Source organism: Zeugodacus cucurbitae, chromosome 4 (genome assembly GCF_028554725.1).
Source record: "Zeugodacus cucurbitae isolate PBARC_wt_2022May chromosome 4, idZeuCucr1.2, whole genome shotgun sequence".
NCBI classification, from domain to species: domain Eukaryota; kingdom Metazoa; phylum Arthropoda; class Insecta; order Diptera; family Tephritidae; genus Zeugodacus; species Zeugodacus cucurbitae.
This window is the reverse complement of record NC_071669.1, coordinates 28,082,906-28,105,968: the sequence shown is the minus strand read 5'-3', so window position 1 is coordinate 28,105,968 and position 23,063 is coordinate 28,082,906. Positions and strand designations below refer to the sequence as shown.

The following is a 23,063-nucleotide window of genomic DNA, read 5'->3' as shown; positions in this document are numbered from 1 at the left end:
CTCTTTCAGTTTTAAAGTTGATTTTTGGTTTTGCGAAACTACAGTATTTTAAGTCAGGCCCAATAAGTTTTTAATTGTATTCTTCAAAACCGATATACAGTACTTAATCATAATATAAATGCCATCCAAGTTGTAAACCAACTTTAAAACCACGTAGTTACTTGAACAAACCTTTTCCTTTTCGCGAAAGTTGACAAATATTTACATAGACTAATGCTATTATGAGTTCGCTTAAACTTTGATTTTGCTGACGTTGACCCCGTCTTTTGTTGTTTTAGATCGACAACCATGCATCTGCAACTGACTGTATATAGCAGTCGTTACATTTATTTATGTGTATTTACAACCCTTCTGCGGCAACTGTGTTTTGCCGTATGGAGGAATCCAACCAAACATTGTCGAATAGAGTTCGAAAAAAAGGCCCGCATTGCCGAAAGTCAACGAAGTACGAAAAGCAACCAAAATGTGAACAACTTACAGAAGTGACGATGAAACTGTTGTTGCTATTTCCTTATAAAGTCCTTCTGAGCTGCTTTATTATACTCTCGCAACATATTACACGGTGTGTAATTATTTTGCCCACCTAATGGTTCTTTGTAACATCAGGATGACGAGACGAGTTGAAATTGGGATTTTTGTCCATCCGTCCATACAAAAGATAACTTGACTAAAAATCTAGATTCAAATCTTATTAAAATTTGGTAATGTTGGTATACATTGACAAACAGATTAAAATAATCGGACCACCATCCACACAAGTGATATGTTCAAAACTACTAAAAATAAATTAACTCACAAGATCTTTAGAAGTCTACAATTTTCCATTCGATGAGCTGATAGAGATGATAAAAGTTTAATTTAACATCTTCATAACCATTTGGCTCTACAGCTCTTTGTGAGCTTAGTCCTGCTGAACAATACGCCTCCAAGCTATTTTGTCTTTTGTGGTCTCTCTCCAGTTTTCCAGTCGGAGCTTCTTCTGATCTTCGTTTAATTCGTCCTTCCATCTTGATCTTTGCCTTCCCCCTGCTTTGCCGATACTGCTTTAACGTCCATACTCTTTTGGGCTCTTGAATCATCCACTATTGTTGATTGTGACAGCGCTGGAAATTTTTCTCAAATTTTTCATCAATTTTGTTTTGTATTTCTCGCTTATTGTTCATGTTTCAACTCCATTACACAAGACTGGTCGTACTACAGTTCTATACAGGGCTAGTTTGTTGGATTTAAAGAGCTTTGTGCGTACGATCTATTTGCTACTTTTAATCGATTCTGACTCTCACGACGTTGTCTGCTGTTAGCTTGTAACTAAGGTACATACGTAATGTCCCTACTGCTTCAAAGTCACATTTTTCAAAGTTTTACCAATATCTGAAGATATTTCTTCGCCTTTATACCTTGCACACTGTGAGACTTAAAAAGTTCGGTTACACCCGAACATAGAGGTTCTTTATTTGTTTCTTTTATTATTTTTTCGATTTTAATTTTACCGCGCCATTTTTGCAAGGTCCACCAACAGACGCACTGGAGACACCCGAACCGAAATGCAGCAGATGCAGATGCGATATTACATTGTGAGGCAGCAAACAGCTTCCAGTCGGTTGGAAAGTATGAAAGGTAGAGATATCCTCTTTCGGGCGCAGATGTGTGGTAGTTACGGATGCGTTTTCCGTGGAGTAAAACATTTTTAGTGTTTACAAAGTAATTATTCGCGGCAAGTTTAAATTTTTGGAAGATGAGAAAAGTTTACTAACTCTTATTTATTTTTCTATCTGGCAAAATATTTAGAGACGTTTTCGTCCAATCTTTACTATGAAACTTCTGCTTCTAGTTTTCGCTTTACCTTCCATGTCGTGGTGTAGTGAAAATTATTTTCAGTTATCTTCTCGAAAAGAAATGTAGCAAATTGTGCAGCATCAACAATTCGGAAAGTTGCTTGAACTTTTTGCACGAGAGGCAAAAACACACGCAGTTATATACAACTCCATGTATGTTGAGGTTGGTAAAGTTGATTTTTTTACATTTCATTTTAATTTATTTGTTTACAATGTCTGGATGGCCAGTCTTCATATCGGCAACGCTGTTATTTTCTTATAATTTCTATATAAAGTAGTGCAAGTTTATGTATGGTAAATCCATACATATATCTGTTTTTATATAATAAAACTGTAGGTTTTCACATTTTATAGTTGAAAGCGGCAGCTGAGAACCTTAAATCATTTATGAGATAACTATTATTCGAGGAAATGGGCACGGTATTTAAAGCCTCAAATGCTTTTCATGGTGTTTCTCTTTATGGTACACTTTCGATTTCGAGTTAGAAAATTAGACTATTTATTCCACCGATTTGTACTTTTTAATAGTATATTTTTAAACTGTGAGATTTTTAGAGAGTTTGGCCTAACGAAAATAAAAAGTGAAGAATACTGTATGTATATCTTATTCTCTTTATTGGCTTAGACACCGCTTATGCGGTTATAGCTAAGTTAACAACAGTGCGCCATTCATTTTACCTTTTGGCTGTTTGGCATCAATTGGTGATTCAAAGTGCAGCCAGCTCCTTCTCGTCGTATAACTTTTACAGCTCATCGTTCCATCGTCAGCGGGATTCGTTGTTGCCAATGTTCCAAGCTCCATAAATCTTCCGCAAAACTTTTTCCTCTAAAACTCCTAGTGTCGTTTCATCATATGTCGACATCGCACGAATGCGCTGACTGTTTGTTGGATGATAGGAGATATTTCGTTTTGTCCTCGTTCACTATCAGACCTATTCGCTCCGCTTCTTTATCTAGTCTGGAAATACATAACGAATGACGCCATTGTTGAGGCCAATGATGTCTATATCATCGGCGTATGCCAGCAGCAGGTCATCAATTTTGTTTTGTACTTTTCACTTATTGACCATGTTTCAACTCCATAGCACAAGACTGGTCGTACTACAGTTCAATACTAGTACTAGTACTAGTTTGTTGATGAGTTTGGATTTAAAGAGCTTTATGCGCACGATCTATTTGCTACTTGTCGTCGATTGTGACTCTCACGACGTTGTCTGCTGTTAGCTTGTAACTAAAGTACATACGTAATGTCCCTACTGCTTCAAAGTCACATTTTTCAAAGTTTTACCAATATCTGAAGATATTTCTTCGCCTTTATGCCTTGCACACTGTGAAATTTAAAAAGTTCGGTTACACCCGAACTTTGAGGTTCCTTACTTGTTTATTTTATTATTTTTTTGATTTTAATTTTGCCGCAAGGTCCACCAACAGACGCACTGGAGACATCCGATCCGAAATGCAGCAGATGCAGATGCGATATTACATTGTGAGGCAGCAGACAGCTTCCAGTCGGTTGGAAAGTATGAAAGGTAGAGATATCCTCTTGTAAAGGATTACACCTTCTCTATTTAGCTCTGCAGCTCGTATTATTTTCTTCAGCAATAAATTGTAGAAGTCACCGGATAGTGAGCGACCCTGTCTGAAGCCGTTTGGTAAAAAACGGCTTTCCGATCCTGACAGTGCTTTTGTATTGCTTAACGTCAGTTTACACAGCCGTTTTGGTTTTGCAGAGATACCAAATTCAGACAAAGAAGCTGCATCTGAAATTTTTTTACCACAATCGCAATATTAATCATAAAATTTTGACCCTAAATACACTAGACGCGTTTAAAACTCATAAATTGGGGAATGTAAAAATGTTCAATAATTATTATGTAAAAACGAAATTTATTTAAACAACAAAACGAACAAGAAGATGATGAAGAAGATGATTATTAATTAGGTGAAATTTCTAGCGCCCTATATGAGTATTTGAGAACCCCCATTAGATAGGAAAAAAATTTCAACTATGAGTCTTGCCTAATAAAAGAGCAAGCAGAGTAAAATACATACATATTTTATTTTATTTTATTTTTTTTTTATTTTATTAAAGCTTACATAATAAACAAATTATTAAATAAACTAAAGTACGCAGCGCTAGCATCATAGGCTTTCGGCTGAAATGCACAAAACTTGTATTTACATACAACCAAATGATAATGAAGATACAAAAATGTGCAAATTTCTAACACATCCGAATTTTCGCTTATATATTCGCTTGGTGACTTCATAAATATTTGATTAACACGAGTGTTCAGCAAATATTTATTCAATTTACGAAACACAAGTGCCGCGATTAGAGCAATGAGGGGTGAGCATAATTCCTTTATTACAGGTTACTGTTGTGATTGTCATAGACGAAAAGCGGGGAGTGTGCAGCATTTATGCCTTTATTCCCTGCAATGCTCAAAATCATTGCGTACCAACTGAAGGGGAAAGCACGCGGTGTGTGAACTAATTGAACAAAAAAACCACCTATAATACTCGTATACACGCGTCAAGAATTTTTAAGTGAGCAAAGAATAAACGAATTTGAATGTCTTTCCACTTCTATCTTCAGATGAAGACAGAACTTGACATTAGAATATTCAGTAAACAGACAGAATTAATAAATTCACAGCTAGAATGTGCTTTCTGTTCTGTTCATCCAGAGCAAAAATTCTATCTGCAACATGTGCCACCTTTATTAAATTTATATAGTATAGGGAAGGGAACAAAAAATTATAATGAGAGTAAATGTTCACATCAGACGTAAAATAATTTAAGTCAACTCGCATTCATGGAAAATATTCGCTTGAGGGTTTTTTCAGTTCGAAGTGAATACGAGTAGGTTTTTTTGTAAGTTTCACGTGAAATTAGTTTTACTCCGAAAAAGTAGATAGTATTCGAATATAGAAATTACAAGCCCCACTTTTTTACACGTTTTAATTTTTAAATAAACTTTTACTTGGTGAGTGTATGTATGTATTTATTCAATAGTGGATCAGGCAAACCTACAATTATTCGTTGCCAAGGGAACGATTAGGTTAGTCCAATCCCTTTCAGAAGTTTTTAAGGACTTTCGAATATTTAATGGGGATGAAGTGGAACTCATGATAAGGATAATTGTTTTCCTCCTGATAAATTTTACAAAGGTGGTGGACATGGCGATACGTCGCTATAAGCTATAAAAAAATTCTAATTACACTTTATATTTGCTTAAAAGACTGATTATATTCAATACCTAAAATGTCATACCTATTATCTGAAACTAAACTAAATTCTAAACTAAACTACAAAACCTATATTATATGTATAAATATATATATATACACATACATAGAAATGTGTAGAGTGTGAACAGAAGCCGCATAAAACAGTGTTTTATTTTTAGGTACATCTACATTTATACGCATATCTGGCAAAACACACAGAGACTCTGCCTTCCTCACCGTGACAATTGAAGCCAACTGTCCGCCATCACTAAAGTATCTCTAAGATATTTCAAGCACACACATACTATTAGGCTCAATAAAAAAGCCATTTAATGACATTGACTGACATTTTGATGTTTAACAACAGCAGTACTAACTTGACTCCAACTTGAATTGTTAGGCATTCATGAGTATGAGCGCATTATTAGGAGTGTCGACAGTACAAGATTTAGCATTGACTCGGGGTGCAAGACGACAACGACAGAAAATGTCTTAAAAAGAGTCTGGGTGTATATGTACATAGAATACGCGTCTTTCAAGTTTAGTAATATAAGAAAAATTCATTGAGGAGTTTGTGATGTCTTTTACTGCTTGCCAGGCGCTTCACTTGTTTAGGCTGGTGCCTGAGTGTGAACGTTTGTTTCGAGTTGATTATAGCAGAAATAGTTATTGCTACAACGGCTATCGGCAATCAGAGGTACCTGAGAATGTTGTTCATTCAGCCTGAGGTATTCATCATTCTATCTAATTTCGTTTTCCTCTAGCAAATTTATATTGAAATCTAGGCACTGAATTAGTCGTCCTCAATACATTCATGTCTAAATTAAGTTTCTCTTTGCGATTCATGCAATGGTAAATAGGCAGTTTGTTATGTTTAGTGCAAAATACATACAAACAATTATATTTACGATATATAACTATATGTACTGCTTATATTTTCATACTTATAAACATGAATTTTAAATATTAAATTTAAGTTCCCATTTCGATCGATTAAAAATGCAAAATTTTGTTAGTATGAATATTCAGCGAATGGCCACTTTCTTCAAAATTCGTAATTTTCGAAGCTCAAAGGAGTGAAAACATTTTCAGGTAGTAGTGATTCTTTAATATTATAATATAATAATATAATAGGTTATGGGGAATAGACCAGGTTCTAGACAGACTTCATTACTGTATTGGGTATATTGGGTCTAGGTCAAAGTCTATCTTGAGTAGCCTGTTTCCACGACATTATGTTAAGACAGCACACAATTCGACACATATATTCGGCAAAAAGTCAAATAGAATAACTGAAATCAATATAGAAAGTACTTTGGGTACAGAGTGTTTTCTGAACCGATTTTAATTATTTTCACCACAAATCTTCATTTTATTCAAGATTAATGTATCACTTAATAGTGCTAACAAATCTCACAGATTAACCAATGAATACAGTATACAGCCAATACCTTTTATTTGGTAGTGATAGCTAAGGGAAATAATTCCCCGATTTTGGCACAGTGGCACAATAATATAAAGAAAACATTCTTCCTGAAATTATTAAGAATAGCTGAGAGAATTACCGATGATTTCCGTAAAAAATTAGTCGCAGACACTGATGTACTCCTGTTTGACATATGGGACCTTGAAAGGATATAGACCCATTTTTTAATGAGCGATGGCGGATCTCCAATAAAGATCTCAGAAATATTTTATTCCGTTGTCATCATTATTCCTGAAAATTCATCAAGGAAACAGATGAAATTGGTCGAGTAGTTCATGAGATATGGTTTTTGACCCAAAAAATGGGGATGTGTCACGGCCATTTCCATCTTTTTTTGAGTATCATCTTTTCTATAAAATTTAGTGCCTTTGATGTTTGTATTCATGTTATCGCAGATAGACAGGACAGACATCCGGAAGTCAACTCATTATATACATAGTTTTAGGTCAACCAAATCCGTTACTGTTAAGATAACAATTTCTTAAATTATATTTTTTGCACGTCCAACTAAAACATTCACGGATATTTAAGTCGATGGTATTATCACTGAAAAATAATACAGACTCATAATTCTTATGACGACAAGACCTAACCCTTACGTTATAAATTTAAAAACAAGTTAAAAGTATTTTAAATAACATTTGCACCAATTTTATTATACATTACCGTTTTTTTTTTGTATTTTAAATTAGGCCAATTGCACATTGCCATCAGACTCTATTCTTTTATTGATTATGACTACATATACGGTCATACTCATTAATGAGATGATATCATCAATTGATTGCAATGGTAATTAAGTAAATGCTGAATTGAAGTGCAAGCCAGGAATGTTGGTTGCAACGGCTTTCGGCGCATAATTGGAGCATCAGAGTATTGCATATTCTTGCAACAGTGTATTTCCTCAATCATATACATATAATTAATGAATTAAGTACAACTTTCCATTTTGATCGTTAATGACTCTACCCCCAACCACTGTATTGCTTAGTACAAACATATGTACAATACATTATGATGTATTTGATTGATTTTAAACGGGCTTAACGATAGAAATAATTATATTAATTAAGACTGTTATGATATAAATTATATAAGAGAGAATGAAATTAGATCGATAATCATAAAAATACTTATTTTTAACGAGTTTTTGCAATTGAATTGAGCATGTATATGAGAGAAAAATAATAATTCAACACACAACATCTTTTAGTAAATTTAACTATTTATTTATAAAACAAATTTATTATATTTAAACAAGTAAAGAAAGGCTAAGTTCGGGTGCAACCGAACATTTTATACTCTCGCAATTTTTTGAAGAAATTTTATTAAGATAACATACAAATTAACCCATAAATTCGGCATAAAGTTTAATAGAATAACGAAAATCGTCATATATAGTATTTTCACCAGCAAGGTACACTATATCCAAGACTATACACTCTCTTAATTTCGCTAAGATATCTCACATATTAATCAATCCATATATGCAGATTAAAGCCCACCGTATTTTTGAAAAACCTATAATTAGGTATATGGGAGCTAGGAGATGTTATTATCCGATTTTAATAATTTTTGGAACCGAGACACACTATTAGAATAAACAATTTCCTCTGAATTAGATTAAATTATCAGAGAGATTTATCCATATTTTCGGTTAAAATTTACCCTTAGGCGCGGAGTTCAACATGTTCGATAACAGGGGCCTTTAAAAGTTATAGTCCGTTTTCGACAGTTTTTTCTCAAGTGAAGCCAGAGATGATATGTACTATTTGTGTAAAGTTTTATTCCGCTATCTTCATTGGTTCCTTATCTATACATTATAAAGTGAAGGAATCAGATGGAATTCAAAATTGAGTTATATGGGAAGTTGTCGTGGTTATGAACCATGGTCAATTTTTCACATGTGTTATCAGGGTGTCAAGAAAGTATTATGTACAAAATTTCATTGAAATCGATCAAGTAGTTCCTGAGATATGGTTTTTGACCCATAAGTGGGAGATGCCACGCCCATTTTTCATTTTGTAAAAAAATGTGAGTGCAGCTTCCTTCTGCTATTTCTTCTGTAAAATTTAGTGTTTCTGACGTTTCTCGTTAGTGAGTTAACCCACTTTTAGTCATTTTCAACCTAACCTTTGTATGGGAGATGGGCGTGGTTATAATCCGATTTCTTTCATTTTTGGACTGTATAAGGAAGCGGCTAAAAGAAACGACTGCAGAAAGTTTGGTTTATATAGCTTTATTGGTTTGCGTTATATACAAAAAACCTATTTGAGGGCGGGGCCACGCCCACTTCTTCAAAAAAATTACATCCAAATGTGCCCCTCTCTAATGCGATCCTGTGTTCCAAATTTTATTTTAATAACTTTATTTATGGCTTAGTTATGGCACTTTATGTGTTTTCGGCTTTCCCCATTTTGTGGGCGTGGCAATGGTCCGATTTTGCCCATTTTCGAAAGCAACCTCCTCAGGGTGCCGTGTTCCAAGTTTCGTTAAGATATCTCAATTTTTACTCAAGTTATCCGTTGCACGGACAGACGGACGGACGGACGGACAGACAGACATTCGGATTTTGACTCGTCTCGTCACCCTGATCATTTTGATATATATAACCCTATATCTAACTCGTTTAGTTTTATGACTTACAAACAACCGTAAGGTGAACAAAACTATAATACTCTCTTAGCAACTTTTGTTGTGAGAGTATGAAAACCTATTTAGGGGCGGGGCCACGTCCACTATTCAAAAAAATGGCATTCAGATATGCCCCTTCTTATTGCGATTCTTTACGCCAAATTTTATTATTATAGCTTCATTTATGGCTTGGTTATGACACTTTATAAGTATTTGGTTTTCGCCAATTTGGAGGTCTGGCTGTGGTCCGATTTCGCCCATTTTCAATACCAACCTCCTCAGGGTGCCAAGGAATATACGAGTATATACCAAGTTTCGTCAATTTATCTTAAATTTTGCTCGCTTGCACGGACAGACGGACGGACAGACACTCGTTATCCTGATCATTTTGATATACATATATAACCCCATATCTAAACCTTTTATTTCTGGGTGACACAAACAACTGTTATGTGAACAAAACTATTATACTCTCTTTAACAACTTTCTTGCGAGAGTATAAAAAGATGATCAAAGTTATTAAGCAATATATTATAAACTTTATATACGATTTCCGATTTGGATCACACATTCTTCGATAGTGACTTTCGAAAAGCACGCAAAGTAATCGCACAATAAAACATTGAGGCACAGTCACATGGTATATAGTTAGAAAAACCTTTTTCTCTCCATGTATGACTCTATACTTCTGCTTTTGAAATAAAATTTCCATCATAGAAACTAAACTTAGCTTGAATTTAAAATATGCAAGAGTACAGTGATTTTGAAATAGGTTCAAACTCAAATTTAAAATAATAAAAAAACGTATACCCTTGATGATTAGCCGCAGAAATCGCACGCCGTTACTAGCGAATTAAAATCGAGAGATGGGTGGGAGGAGGGGTGGCCTCGTGCTGTCAGAAATTTGCTACAATTCCATAATGCACGTGGTTTCGGTGTGTGCGTGGTAATACCAAAGCAGCATATTTTAGGAGTGTCCTTGCAAGCGCTTTAACCCGTTAGTACCACTGCTGTCAAGTGCAATGTTTATTTTGTATTCTCGCAGCTGATGCATAACTGCGTCGGTTTCCTTACCCGTTCTCAACATTCACCAATATCATCAGAATGAATTATATCGATCTCGGGCAGTAAGCTTCACAACAGCACTACGGCTATTGAAATGATTTTGGCTGCTCTCTCGACTTCCACTTGAAGCGAATCATAGCATGACGAGTTGCAATGCCACAACTCACGCTCTCCGTCGTGGTGGCTGATTGAGGTAGTTGCAAGAGTTATTGTGCACAATCTACGAATGTAGTAGTAGTAGTTGGTGTGCGATGAAACAGACATTTGGAGCACTTTATCACTGAGACTGCGTTAGCATAGACAAGCTGAGGTTCTGATACTTTAAATGCACACAATCAAATTCCAGGAGTTTCAACATACATTCGTATATGTGTATAAGGATAAGAGCACACAGGACTCTGTTTGATTCCATGTTCGTACATAACGCCACACTTGCAATTGCTTGTACAAGCTCTGAACGTTGATAAATACATGAAAGTATAGCAAACTACAGAATCACAAGCGTCTCTTATGTACCTATGTATGTCAGTAAAAGGTCAGTAGGAATTATTAAGTCATCACATATGCATCATCTGACAATAGATGGGTCGACACACATATCTATATATAAAATATGCTTTGAGTAGTATTTAAAACGTAATAACTCCACTAAACTGAAAAAATTGACACTGTGGGTTGTTATAGACACGAAACGAAAAATATTTTAGGCCAAGTACTGAGGCCGAACAAATCATAATTTTCTGGTTTATGTACAATTTATGAATTTAACTTAGCAAAAATATCTGCATATCTTTGCGAAATACTTAAGTGCACTGCAAAATTCCTTTAATCCCTGGAACTTATATAATCCCAGCTACGAGTATATTGTTTATTCATACTTCATATTACAATATTTGGAATTGATTAATAAACGGTAATTGTTCTTAAAAAATAATAAAGTTATATATTCTTGAACAAGTAATGAAGGGCTAAGTTCGGGTGTCACCGAACATTTTATACTCTCGCAATTTAATTATTTTATTTTATCAATATAAAAAACAATTTGACTCATATATTCGGCATATATATGGTTTAAAGTCCATTGAAATATTGAAAACCTTAATATTAGGTATATAGGAACTAGGGGAAGGTATTAGCCGATTTCACTCGGTGTAAAGTAAACGATTCAGATCGACTTCAAAGTTCTGGTACATGGAAAGTATGCGTGGTTGTGAACCGATTTAGACTGTTTTCATAACATATTATTGGGAGGCCAGGAAGATATTATGAACCGAAATTCATTGAAATTGGTCGAATAGTTTCGGAGATATGGTTTTTGGCCCATAAGTGGGCGGAGTCCCGCCCATTTAAAATTGTGGATACCATTCTGAGTGCAGTTCTTCTGTATTATATATATAATGTAATTTAAGTTTTCTGGTGGTTTTCCTTATTGAATTAAAGCATTTTCAGTAGTTTTCAAAATAACCTTTGTATGGGAGGTGGGCGTGGTTATAATCCGATTTCCTCAACCTTCTTATGGTGCCAAGGAATACGTGTACCAAGTTTCATCAAGATATTTCAATTTTTACTCAAGTTACATCCGGATTTTAACGATTCTCGTCACCCTGATCATTAACCATATATCTAAACGTTATGTGAACAATACTCACTTTAGAAACTTTGTATAAAAAGTAGAGTATAAAAATCTATTGTAAATTAACAAGATATTGCAATTATGCTCTCTCGGGTTCGTTCACAAATGTATGAACGGTCAAATGTTTGTGGAATGTGGAGAAATTTATACGCATGGGCAAGTTCCGCATGGTTACGAATTTTGTGTAGGTGTAGTGCGTAGGTACACATTTAAAATTTTTCGCTCGTCACCAGTAAAATTTATTGCACTCCAGAGTGTAGAATAAGCTTTGTGAGCTTTTCCTTAACTCGCATATACCATATACTTACATACATACATATGTATTGACATTCCCATTTGTTTGGTTCAAGAGGTGGAAACTTATGTGATTTATCTTGTTAAATCAGCAAAATTTCCTTTGTTGTTATTGTTATTGGTGTTTCTGGCGCCCTCGTACTGTTTTCGTATTCGGTTTTTGAATTGTATTTGACTGCAAAGGGAAACACTTTTAAAATCAACGGTTACATGAGAGTTACCGCACATGCGACCCGAATAAAACTCTTGCTGGTTAGGTGGCTGTGAGAGACTTTACAACTGTGATAATTGCACATTCGTATTGTGTGCAAACAAAGCCTTGCGTGAATTAATTCGAAATTATATTGCCATCCTTTCGAAATTGTTGTCCGATTAGCATGACAAACACGTACAATATAGCCACCACCGATGAAGAAATATAATGCATCTATTTACAATATGTACAACGGTTGGTCGAGAACAATACTCAATAAATAAGCTTGTAATCAAATGTGTGTATGGTAAGTTTCGAGCCCAATTTACATAATTTTAGAAAGGCACTTGAACTTAACAATACCTACATTCCTACATACATATGTATGTCGAACTTTACAATGCATAAAGTCAATGCGAACATGCCAAGGGGAGGAACAACTGTAAAATCACTTGATAAAATTGAATTCTCTTTAGCCAAATACTCAATCTGTAAATCGTAAATAAACTAATTTATACAACAATTTTTGATATTGAAGAACAATAATATATTTATATACTGGAATGTCTCTCTGTCCGTCCATACAAGTGATAACTTAATGATAAAAATTGAGATATCTTGATGAAACGCATCTTGATCTTGATGTACACGTGTCCCCTGGCACCATAAGAAGGTTGGTATTGTAGATGAACAAAATTTGACCACCAACAAGCCCACAAAATGGCGATGAACGAAAACTTATAAGAGCTTTAACTAAGCCATAAACAGTTGTTGTAGCGTAGAGCTGCTGAGGATTGTAGTGTGGCAACCTTTGCTGTCGGTACAGTCTGATGGCTGTTGCTAGGCGTTAATATATGGCTGAATGGTTCGATAGATTAATAAAGGCTGTTGTGCCTCGGTATGTGGTAGGAATGGGTCGGATGGTTGATCGATCATTTAAGTTAGTTTTGTAGTTAATTTTTTACGATTTTTATGTTTATTTGTTTTATTCATTTAATAGGTTTATTTACGTTTCGGTATTATTGGAGTTTGGCAAAAAGTATAGTTTAACGAGCAGTCTGGTGTGCACTTCGGTAGCGTCTGTTACTCACGATATGACCGCCGGAGTCGTTATGAAGTCTTGCTATGCGGCTAAACCATTTTGTTTGGGGGTGGCATTCGTTATGGATAAGAGCTACTCCCAAGCTTTGGAGCCTTTTCTGAATTTTCTACTGGTTAGATGTTAAATAACTCCTCCGTCCTGCCACATTATTTGTTTTGTGTTTTCTAATAGTGAAAACCATGTATTAGGGCTCTTAAAATTATTCGATTAACCTGAAAACCGATTATTCGAATATCCGGTTTGTAACCTTTCGTACGAATATTAACCGGTTAGTACTATTCGATTAGTCGCAATGTTACGACTATTCGAATAGTCGTACTACTGCGGTTATTCGAATAGTTATACTGTCACTATTCGAATAAATGAAAATTGTTTGAAATCCAAGTCGCCTTTGATTTTTGTTTGTTTTTACTTGTGAAAATGTCAGTTGTGCGCTTTTTTCCTGTATTTCACTTTTTTCAATAAAAATGGAAATTGAATGAACTTACACTATTCGAATAGTCGACAACGAACGGTTAACCGGATAGTCGGAAATAAGCGGTTAATCGAATAATGTCCAACTTTAAAATAATATTATATTCCGATATTTCTAAAAGACTATCATTTCTTTCTGCATTCCTCATACTCATATATGAAATTCACTGTGATTCTTATATTTTTCATTCTTTGTCATTTCCCGTCTTCCGCATTAAGTGTGTCTTCAGAGAATGTTAGAAAGAACCAAAGTATTTTTTAATATTTCACCTAAGTTTGGACACCTCATTTATTCATCAACATTCGAACCTGTAACTTTTTATTTATGCTCGGTAAAAGCAATTAATATTCAAAATCAATTTAACTAAAAGTTTTCTCTTTGAGCGAGCTAATTAATACTCTAAACACCATAAGTCCATTCCATTGTGTGCAGTCCCTTAATGTATGGCAAGCCAATCGTGCACTATGTCTAATTTATACAGTCATATTATTGTGTTACTTATAGTTAGTGTAAGTATATACCTATTTTATGTAATATCAGCGGTGTCACATTAAATCTGAGACATTTTTAAATGCACAAGTCAAAGATAAACGCAGCATTCTAGCCAAACCGAACCATCTCCACTGCCCACGGGCTGGTCTGCTTTCCACTTTTATCGTACATATTTTCTGGTACCTAATCCGACGGAATGATCGCTGGAAGTTGCTTGTGGTTGCTCATGGCTGATACTCCTTCAGACGACGCACGGTACGCAATAACTTACGAAACTGTCAGCATCTATTTACATGCATACTTATGTAAATTTATAAACATTAAGACACGTATGAAGATGTGTGTAATGTCTTCGCATTTTGTTTAGCGACACCCTTCTAGCATTCTGCTTCGCAGTAGACTCTTTTCCGATAGTTGCGTTCTCTCATTTCGAGGTTGGCCAGTCACGGCATCATTCCCATACAGGTTTGTTGGATATGCAACCATAAATATATATATGTACATTAGGGTGGCCCTTAGTTGTATGGAGGAAAAAAAAGTTTCTGGATTCTCGATCGCACCCCCTAGAAATATGCAAATAGCCCAAAAACTGGTATATACAAAGTTTTGGGTTAATCAAAAAAAGTTTAGAGGTTGCGCAAGGAGCTTGAAATCCTGAAAAATTAAGAATTTTTGCAATTTTTATGTCTCAGACTTCCATATTTCAAAGCCACACTATCCCTTACTGGTTTTCCATACCGTAATAAGATCTGCATTTTATTACCTTTCCAAAATTACCACATTCTTAAAAATCGGTCGATTGATGATAGAGTTACAAAAATAAAAATATGAAAGTAAATTAAATGTGTTGCACGTGCATTCTCAAGCGTCGCATGCTCGTGATATACCGTTATAACGGTTCTAATGTGATAAAATTTATATTCTGTATTGCTAAAAGCTAGTGTGCTAACGTAGTCGCAAAAGTGAGTACAGAGAAATCGTGGCGTGTAGACAATTTAAATGCAAAATATTATAAAAATGAGTGAATATAATTTTCGGTCAAAAATTTACTTAATTGGTACGTCAAGATGTCAAATTCTTGGTGCTAAACTTCCATCAAATAAACAAGTGTTATCAGTTTTTTGTTTTCATAATCATAACATAGTGAAATTATCAATTCGTAAGAGTGCTAGATTGACTATAAAAGAAGTGTCTGTATTTTGGGAAAAAGCAAGAATTCCAATTAGAATTAGAGAATTGAAATACACTGCATTGACAAGTTGGAAAATATGTATAGAGAATGGCAAGCTATTGGAAAAAGTAAAAATTGGTCTAGTGAAAAGCAAAAACAAAAAGTAAAGCAATTTAGTGAAATGCATTACAACTAATTAAAATTGACACCGACAAAAAGTTTTTGATAAATCAACGAAAAAAGGGGCGACCAGGATGTTTTGGTGTTGTTGATACACGAAATTTTACGCCGTTATTTGCTCCTAGACATATAGACGTCAATTCCAATAATTCCCTATAGTCATCTCTAACTATTTTCTTTTTCATCTCTTCCTTACAAAAATTTAAAATAGTATCTACGTTATCATTCAAACGTAATTTTAATTCATTGTTTTGCAGCAAGTCTTTAAAATTGTTTTTATCAATATTTTCCCAATTCTCTTGAAACCGGCGAAACAATTGGACGTCTTTACTTGTATTTACGGGAAAATAACACTCGAAAACCCCTCTCAGCAATATTTCATATACATATATGATGCCGACAAGGTAGAGACAAAAGCTACAAGGAAAATTTAAAGAGGGTACACGTAAGATAGATCATAAGAAATAATATTATATTTTTTTATTATTACAAGTTAAATTACCTTTCGCACATAACAAATGATAGGGTAGGCAGTAGGGTAGACTAAATTTAATGTAAAAATTCGTATTTTTCCGGATTTCAAGCTCCTTGCGCAACTTCTAAATCTTTTTTGATTGACCTAAAACTTTGTATATACTAGTTTTTTGGCTATTCTCATAATTCTAGGGGGTGCGATCGGGAAACGGAATACTTTGGAAAATAAGGGCCACCCTAATGTGCATACATACTTATATTTATACGTACGGAAACAGTGGTAATGAAGCGAACTGAAACTGTGCTCACTTGAGTATTTCCCAGTTTCTTTATATTATTGAAGTTTTAAGAATGCATTACATAGGCATATATCGCCTTTATAAAAACAGCCACACAATTTAGGAACGTGTACACATGTACATATGTAAAAGTTAATAAACACATACACATGCATGATTCTGTGCATTTGTATATCTGGGTATTAACTGATGGTGGTGTGTTGTTTTTAATGGTCGAGATCTCTGCCACAGATACATAAGTGCTGCATTTTATAGTTTCTACATATTTCAAACACTTAAAAGAAGTATGTATAAATATACAAATAGGTACAAGAGTGTCTTTATATTTCTCATGGCATTATTGGCGGCATTGGCATGTGCAGTCTGCTTGTTTTCTACGGAAAAGCTCATTTAGATTAAATTATGTTAGCAGCATGTGATTTACGATGCATTTTAAATATAATATTCATCTGTGTGTCCACATACATATGCGTGTGTATTTGAAGTTGAGTGAAAATATCCACATAGTAAGTATCAATGACAGTTCTAGAAGATTTATTTATTCATTCGTTTCGCTTAAGATACATTTTATTAATTCTCTTATATATACATACATATGTATCTACCAACAAATATGCGTGTATGGATGTGCTTAATTATATACATATCTAGTATACTTATTAAATAGATTTCGTTCGCATGAATGATTCGATGAGACTTCCGATCATCAATTAACATATAACTGAGTGCCCAGAATGGGGCGATTAATGAGCAACAAATTAAAAATATTTTCTTACTGCTTTCTGTTTCATACATGAGAAAATATATGTACATACATATATTCTTTTGTATTGCTCATATGTACATACATATGTAGGTATGTACATATATTTATGCACATTCTTTCATATGTCTTCGGAACATATGTATGAATTATAAGTGATTTAAATTAATTTAATACGCTTCTGGATGAAAAGTTTAGTAATAATTATGTTATTATGTTATCAAATTCAATCATATTACATGTACAAACATATATGAATGGATTTATAAGTTAAAGCACTGAATCAGTGAATTGGTGAGCTGTTTTCTTTTTAAACTCTCGCAACATGTTGCACAGTGTTTAATAGAGTATATTATAAAAGAGTTAGATATAGGGTTATATAATATATCAAACTGAACAGAATGACGAGTAGAATTGGAATTCGGATATCTGTTGGTTCCTCTGAGATATCTAAATTAAACTTGGTACGCATATACCTTGGCACCCTGAGGAGGTTGATATTGCATATATACGTAATTGGGATTGCCACAATAACCGAAAACATATCAACAAGCTACAAGGGAAGGGGAATATTTAGGTGTAATTCTTTTTGAAAAGTGGGTGTGAACCGGCCCCCCAATAGGTTTTTTGTATATATCTTACAAACCGCAAAAGATATATAAGACAAACTTTCTGCAGTCATTTCCCTAACGTACCCCATTACTCACATACAAAGGTTACTAATTCACTACTAATAGTATGTGAATTCACTAACGAAAAACGCCAGAAACACTAAATTTATATAAAGATAGATCTTAAAGTTTATTATTATTTATTAACGTATATTTCGACAGTATATACAGGGTGGCTGATGAATTTTGCCACGCTACATTAAGAAACTCTAATAATTTTTTATTCAGTGTATGGAATTCATTTTACTTTTATTCATGTTAAAGCTCATTCAATTTTATTAAATATTGCTTAATTAGTTTTAAAAATAATGGAATTTAAATGCCCATTTTTAAAAATTCGAAGTCATTTTAAAGATAAAGCAGCTAGAAGAAGGAGCTGCTCGAAGCGCTGAGTTGGCAGCTGTTTTTCTCAAAACTTTATTTTTCAAACATAAGATAGAGATAACATTTATTAATTGAAATGAATACGGTTTCGAGCCCACCCACGCACAAATTAAAGCCATGTAAAAGCGAAGAGGTTTTACAAATAGGGACGATACAGTATACCCTTCTCTATAAAACTTTGGGGTGTGGCACTGTCAAGATTTCTCATGAAAAGCAGCCCCACTCAGAGAAAACTTAAGGAGCGGAACAATGTCAATCCTTTTCTGCAAAATTTTGCAGATACGTTTTTTGTTACCACTTCTAATATTGAGATAATTTTTCCTTCAAACAAAAAATATGCAGTTTATAAAAGCTGATTGAATATTACAGATAACGACGCTTACTATATATGATGGATATTTACTTTTGCATTAAATTAACGTACTTATCATTTATCGTTGAGAGACATTTATTTATGGATGAAATTTCATTTTATAAGAAAGATGAGCGTTTAACATATCCGGAAAGAGGTCTTCGGAGCTGTGGAAAAAGTCAGCATTACACACAATTTCTGTTCAGCGCAGATATGACGAGGAGCGTTCATTCACGCCATTAGTAAATTAAATACAAGACAAAAAATTATGAAAAATCAAATTTATAAATGTAAACGTACTCATGTTCACCATCAAACTTAATGGTGCAATGCCAATATGTTTTTAGAAGATTACAAATTATTTCACAAAATTCTCAGATATCAAGGTAAACTTTTTGTTATTATACTTGGCATACAACAGCTGTATATATAATTTAATTTTATCTCGTTACTAAGTATGTAGATATAGGACAATCCTCCTTGTTACTACTTTTGCTTACAACTTCTATTCGTCATTTATATAGTCTTCTTCTTCCCTGCAGCTCCGAGCGTCGTTAGCAAATTGATGTAAGCTGTTAATGTATATCCGGGAGCTGTTTTCCTTTACATAGTCTCCACTTTGTAGCGTTGCCAAGCGCAGTTAATTCACAAAGTAATGTTATTAGACTTGTTTCTGTCAGATGCAACGACTAATCGTGCAGCCATGGATGAACCAGACTGAAAATATCTGAATGATGTTTTTAAATGAATAATGACGTTGAGTATGTTTGAATATTACGCTGCTATCAGCCATTTCCACGCTGTTACGTTTATATAATAGAATACGTTTAGAAAACTTATATCTAAAATATAATATTTACGAAAATCGATATCATAATATTCCAAATGACTTAGTCAACATCCGGTAAAATTGTTAGATCAGTGAACAATGTATATGTGTCGGTGGCAAAAGAACGAATTAAAACGTCAGGTATTCTATTATGTATGTCCGTATGTCCATTACCCGATATACAGATTTAATATCTTAATTTGAAAAAGTAACAAGTAAATGTGTAAAGTCCAACTTTGCTAGAAGCAGTTCCCCAGGTCATTTCGTCATATGATGGGAAAATTTGTGAAATCGGGTTGTCACCACGCCCCCCTCGCATACACATGTTATAAAGATGATTCAGAACGTAGTATCTCCCACTTTTGACTCAAAAACCATATTTCAGGAACCACTCGAGTGATTGCAATTTGATACCTAAGGTTCTGTTGAGATCCTGATGCTACAAATTCAAAATTTCACATAAAATTTCACCGGTTCACAACCACGCCTACTTCCTATATAACACAATTTTATAATTCATCTGATTTATTCACTTTGAGATATATGAAACAAGAACCTATGAAAATATCGGAGTAGAACTTTGCACTAATGCTATATTGAAAGTGTGGCATCGCTAACTAAAAATAGTCAACTTGGACCAAACTTTTCAAGATTTAAGATTCCGAACATGAGGACTTCAACGCTTATAGAATGTTTATCGAAAATATCGGTAAAATTCTTACATATTATATAAAAATTCGGAGGAAATAATTTTCTTATAATAATGTGCCAAATAAGAATAAGATCGGACATATATATCAAAATTAAGTGAATAAATAGTTTTGAATTTAATGTAGCTTTGTGCCGAATTAAAGAAAACGGTTCAGGAAATATCTTAGCCCTCATGAACTATATATGATGGTTTTCGATATCTAGTGAGCATTATGGCGAATATATGGTAATTAATAAAATTAAACGAGGAAATATTGAGATTATAAAATGTTCGGTACCACTTGAACTTAACCACTCCATATTCTTCTTCTAAAAGTGACTTTTTTGTCAATATGGACAACCGATCACAGATAATTTTTATTTCTGCTTTTCAACCAAGCAAGAATACGTACTTCTTTGTATTTCTCGACATTAACTACCGCCACCGTTCACCCCACTTCCCTGTTGCTGCGAGCAGACGTTCCAAGCCAGAGCCACTTTTCTGGCAGTTGAATTCCGTCTGTTCAGTGCATTTATGCAATTATACTCGATTTAACAACTAAACACACATCAAACACATTTTCAAAAGTAAATTAAACTAATTACGTGTAATTTTCCTGTCTTTTCTGCCTTTCAGACATCGCACATTGCAGTGTTACCACAGTTGTGCACGCACCTTGAATACAACTTAACTTAAAAGGTTGATGCCACCGAAACCGGTAGGACGCGTACAAATTACGTGAATGCCAACGTGAGAGCAACATGAAAACATTAAAACGCACAAAACCAACATGAACGGAAGAGCAAAAAGTAAACTTAATTAGAAAAATTTGTCGCACGTCTTTACCTGCGTGAACTGCTAATAAGAGTAAGAAGCTTTGGCACTGAAACTGCACAATCTCTACTTCCGATGGCAAGTTAAGGATAAATACAATAAAATTCCAATTAAAATAAAGCTCCTTGTCATTTGCAGCACACAAAAAACCGTAATAGTAAAACTGCAATTACGCCGTATGAGACTATTCATCTTCTTTCTTTTTTTTATGGCCATGTAGACCAATAATCCACCAAAATAGTGACCCTTAAACAAACTTTAACGCTATTTATATCATCAGAGCTGTGATACACCAAAAAAAGAAGATATCTAAATGGAAGACACACACAAAATCACGAAGGAAAGCAAAACTGAATAAACAAAGAAAAGCAAAGGCCAAATAAATTGCAAGTAGAACATAAAAACGTAAAAGGCACATTCATATCAACTTAAGCAGATATACAAGCATATATGTTTATTTGTTGTACTAGGCCATAAGCAACATTGGTTGACGAGGCAGCAGAGCATAAAAAAGGACCTAAGCAGTAGATTTTTTCTTATGGGACCACTGGCTGAGAAAATTGTTTTTAATACTGCAAAACGGCCCAACTATCGCCCATTGCCATAATAAGTAATTTCGCTGAGAAACAACACAACAGTTGGCGTCGAGCTGCGTCAGCGTTAAAGGACTTGGCAAGTGATCGGTCTAAAACCATTCGGAGCGGGATTTAAAAGCAATCAGTGACGTGCGCCCAATTGCCGTCAACTTTATTTGAAGCATTTGCTGGCGTTGCGCTACAAACATATGTTCAGCTCTATACAAATCAGTGTGTGTGTTGAGGTTGGTGTTCACAGGACATACATTCATTTCACGCGAGGTGCTGTGAGGAACGACGCCAATCGGCAACAAACCGCTGACTGGCAGCTACAAAAGAAATAGGTTGGTCAACCCAAGCGTAATTTATAAAAACGAACTGCCAAATCCGGCACACGCAGCCAAATAGCAAAGCAAACGGTCAGAACGCACATTCTTTTGCGTTTTTTTACCATTTATTTTGAAACTATTAACACGCACCCGAGAAGCCGGTCGGCCAGGAGTAGGTTCGCACAAATACATAAATACAAACGCACGCATAAGCTCACAGGACAGCATTCAAGCACACTCATCGCGATATCATTAATTTAGAACGGCATGGCAACGACAATGTCTGCAACAACCCAGAATACTTCTAATAAAGCGGTGCGGATGGAGGAAGTGAAACATTCAAGTTCATCGCTGTCATCGTTAATCACATGTTTTATATCCTGCTTCATCTTGGTAGTGAGTTGCGTTTGTCCGCCAACAGAAGGAGCGTCGGCAGTTGCCGCTGCGGCAGCTTCGGCAACATCGACAGCATCAGCAGCAACAATGATAGCTAAGGTAGTTGTAGTTGCCAATGGTAGCGAAGACAGTATAACCACTATTGCCGGTCAAGGAGGTAGTCGTCTGGTTGTTTTGAGTATGGACGGCATCGGAGGCAACGACAACACTTTGAGCTGGGATCATGCCGTCGATTTGAATGAGGATTTTCGCATTTTATGGACAATCATTAATCAGGATATTACATTCGAAATACAAGCACGTACGCTGGGTTACGTTGGATTTGGTTTCTCGCCCGACGGCAACCTCGCTGGCTCTGACATCGCCATCGGATGGGTAGACAAGGGTCAAACATATTTTCAGGTGAGCTTAACAATATACTTAAATATATTTCACCCACCCAATCAACTATAATAGGTCTTACACACGCAGTTGATAAGTGTTTTCACGCTCATTTTTGCTTTTATATCTGAGAATATTTATCTTTATGGTGTCTAAATTGTATCCCCATCATTACTCGTGTGACCTATGTATGTATACATTTTATAAGTATGGGGGAGAAACTATGAGAATTGCTGATTGTACGGCTTAACCTTTTTACGCTTCAGTGTATAAGATTTTGAGTTATGACAAC

At 34.8% G+C, this 23,063-nt stretch overlaps 1 protein-coding gene across 1 annotated transcript in view; it reads left to right on the top strand.

Moving 5' to 3' along the window:
• Positions 1-23,063, top strand: part of LOC105218931 (MOXD1 homolog 2) — a 167,761-nt gene that overhangs the window by 37,924 nt on the left and 106,774 nt on the right. The window contains exon 2 of the mRNA XM_054228397.1: positions 20,893-22,792. Coding sequence (XP_054084372.1) covers positions 22,262-22,792 — 531 coding nt within the window. The 5' untranslated portion in view covers positions 20,893-22,261. The remainder of the gene's footprint in view (positions 1-20,892; positions 22,793-23,063) is intronic.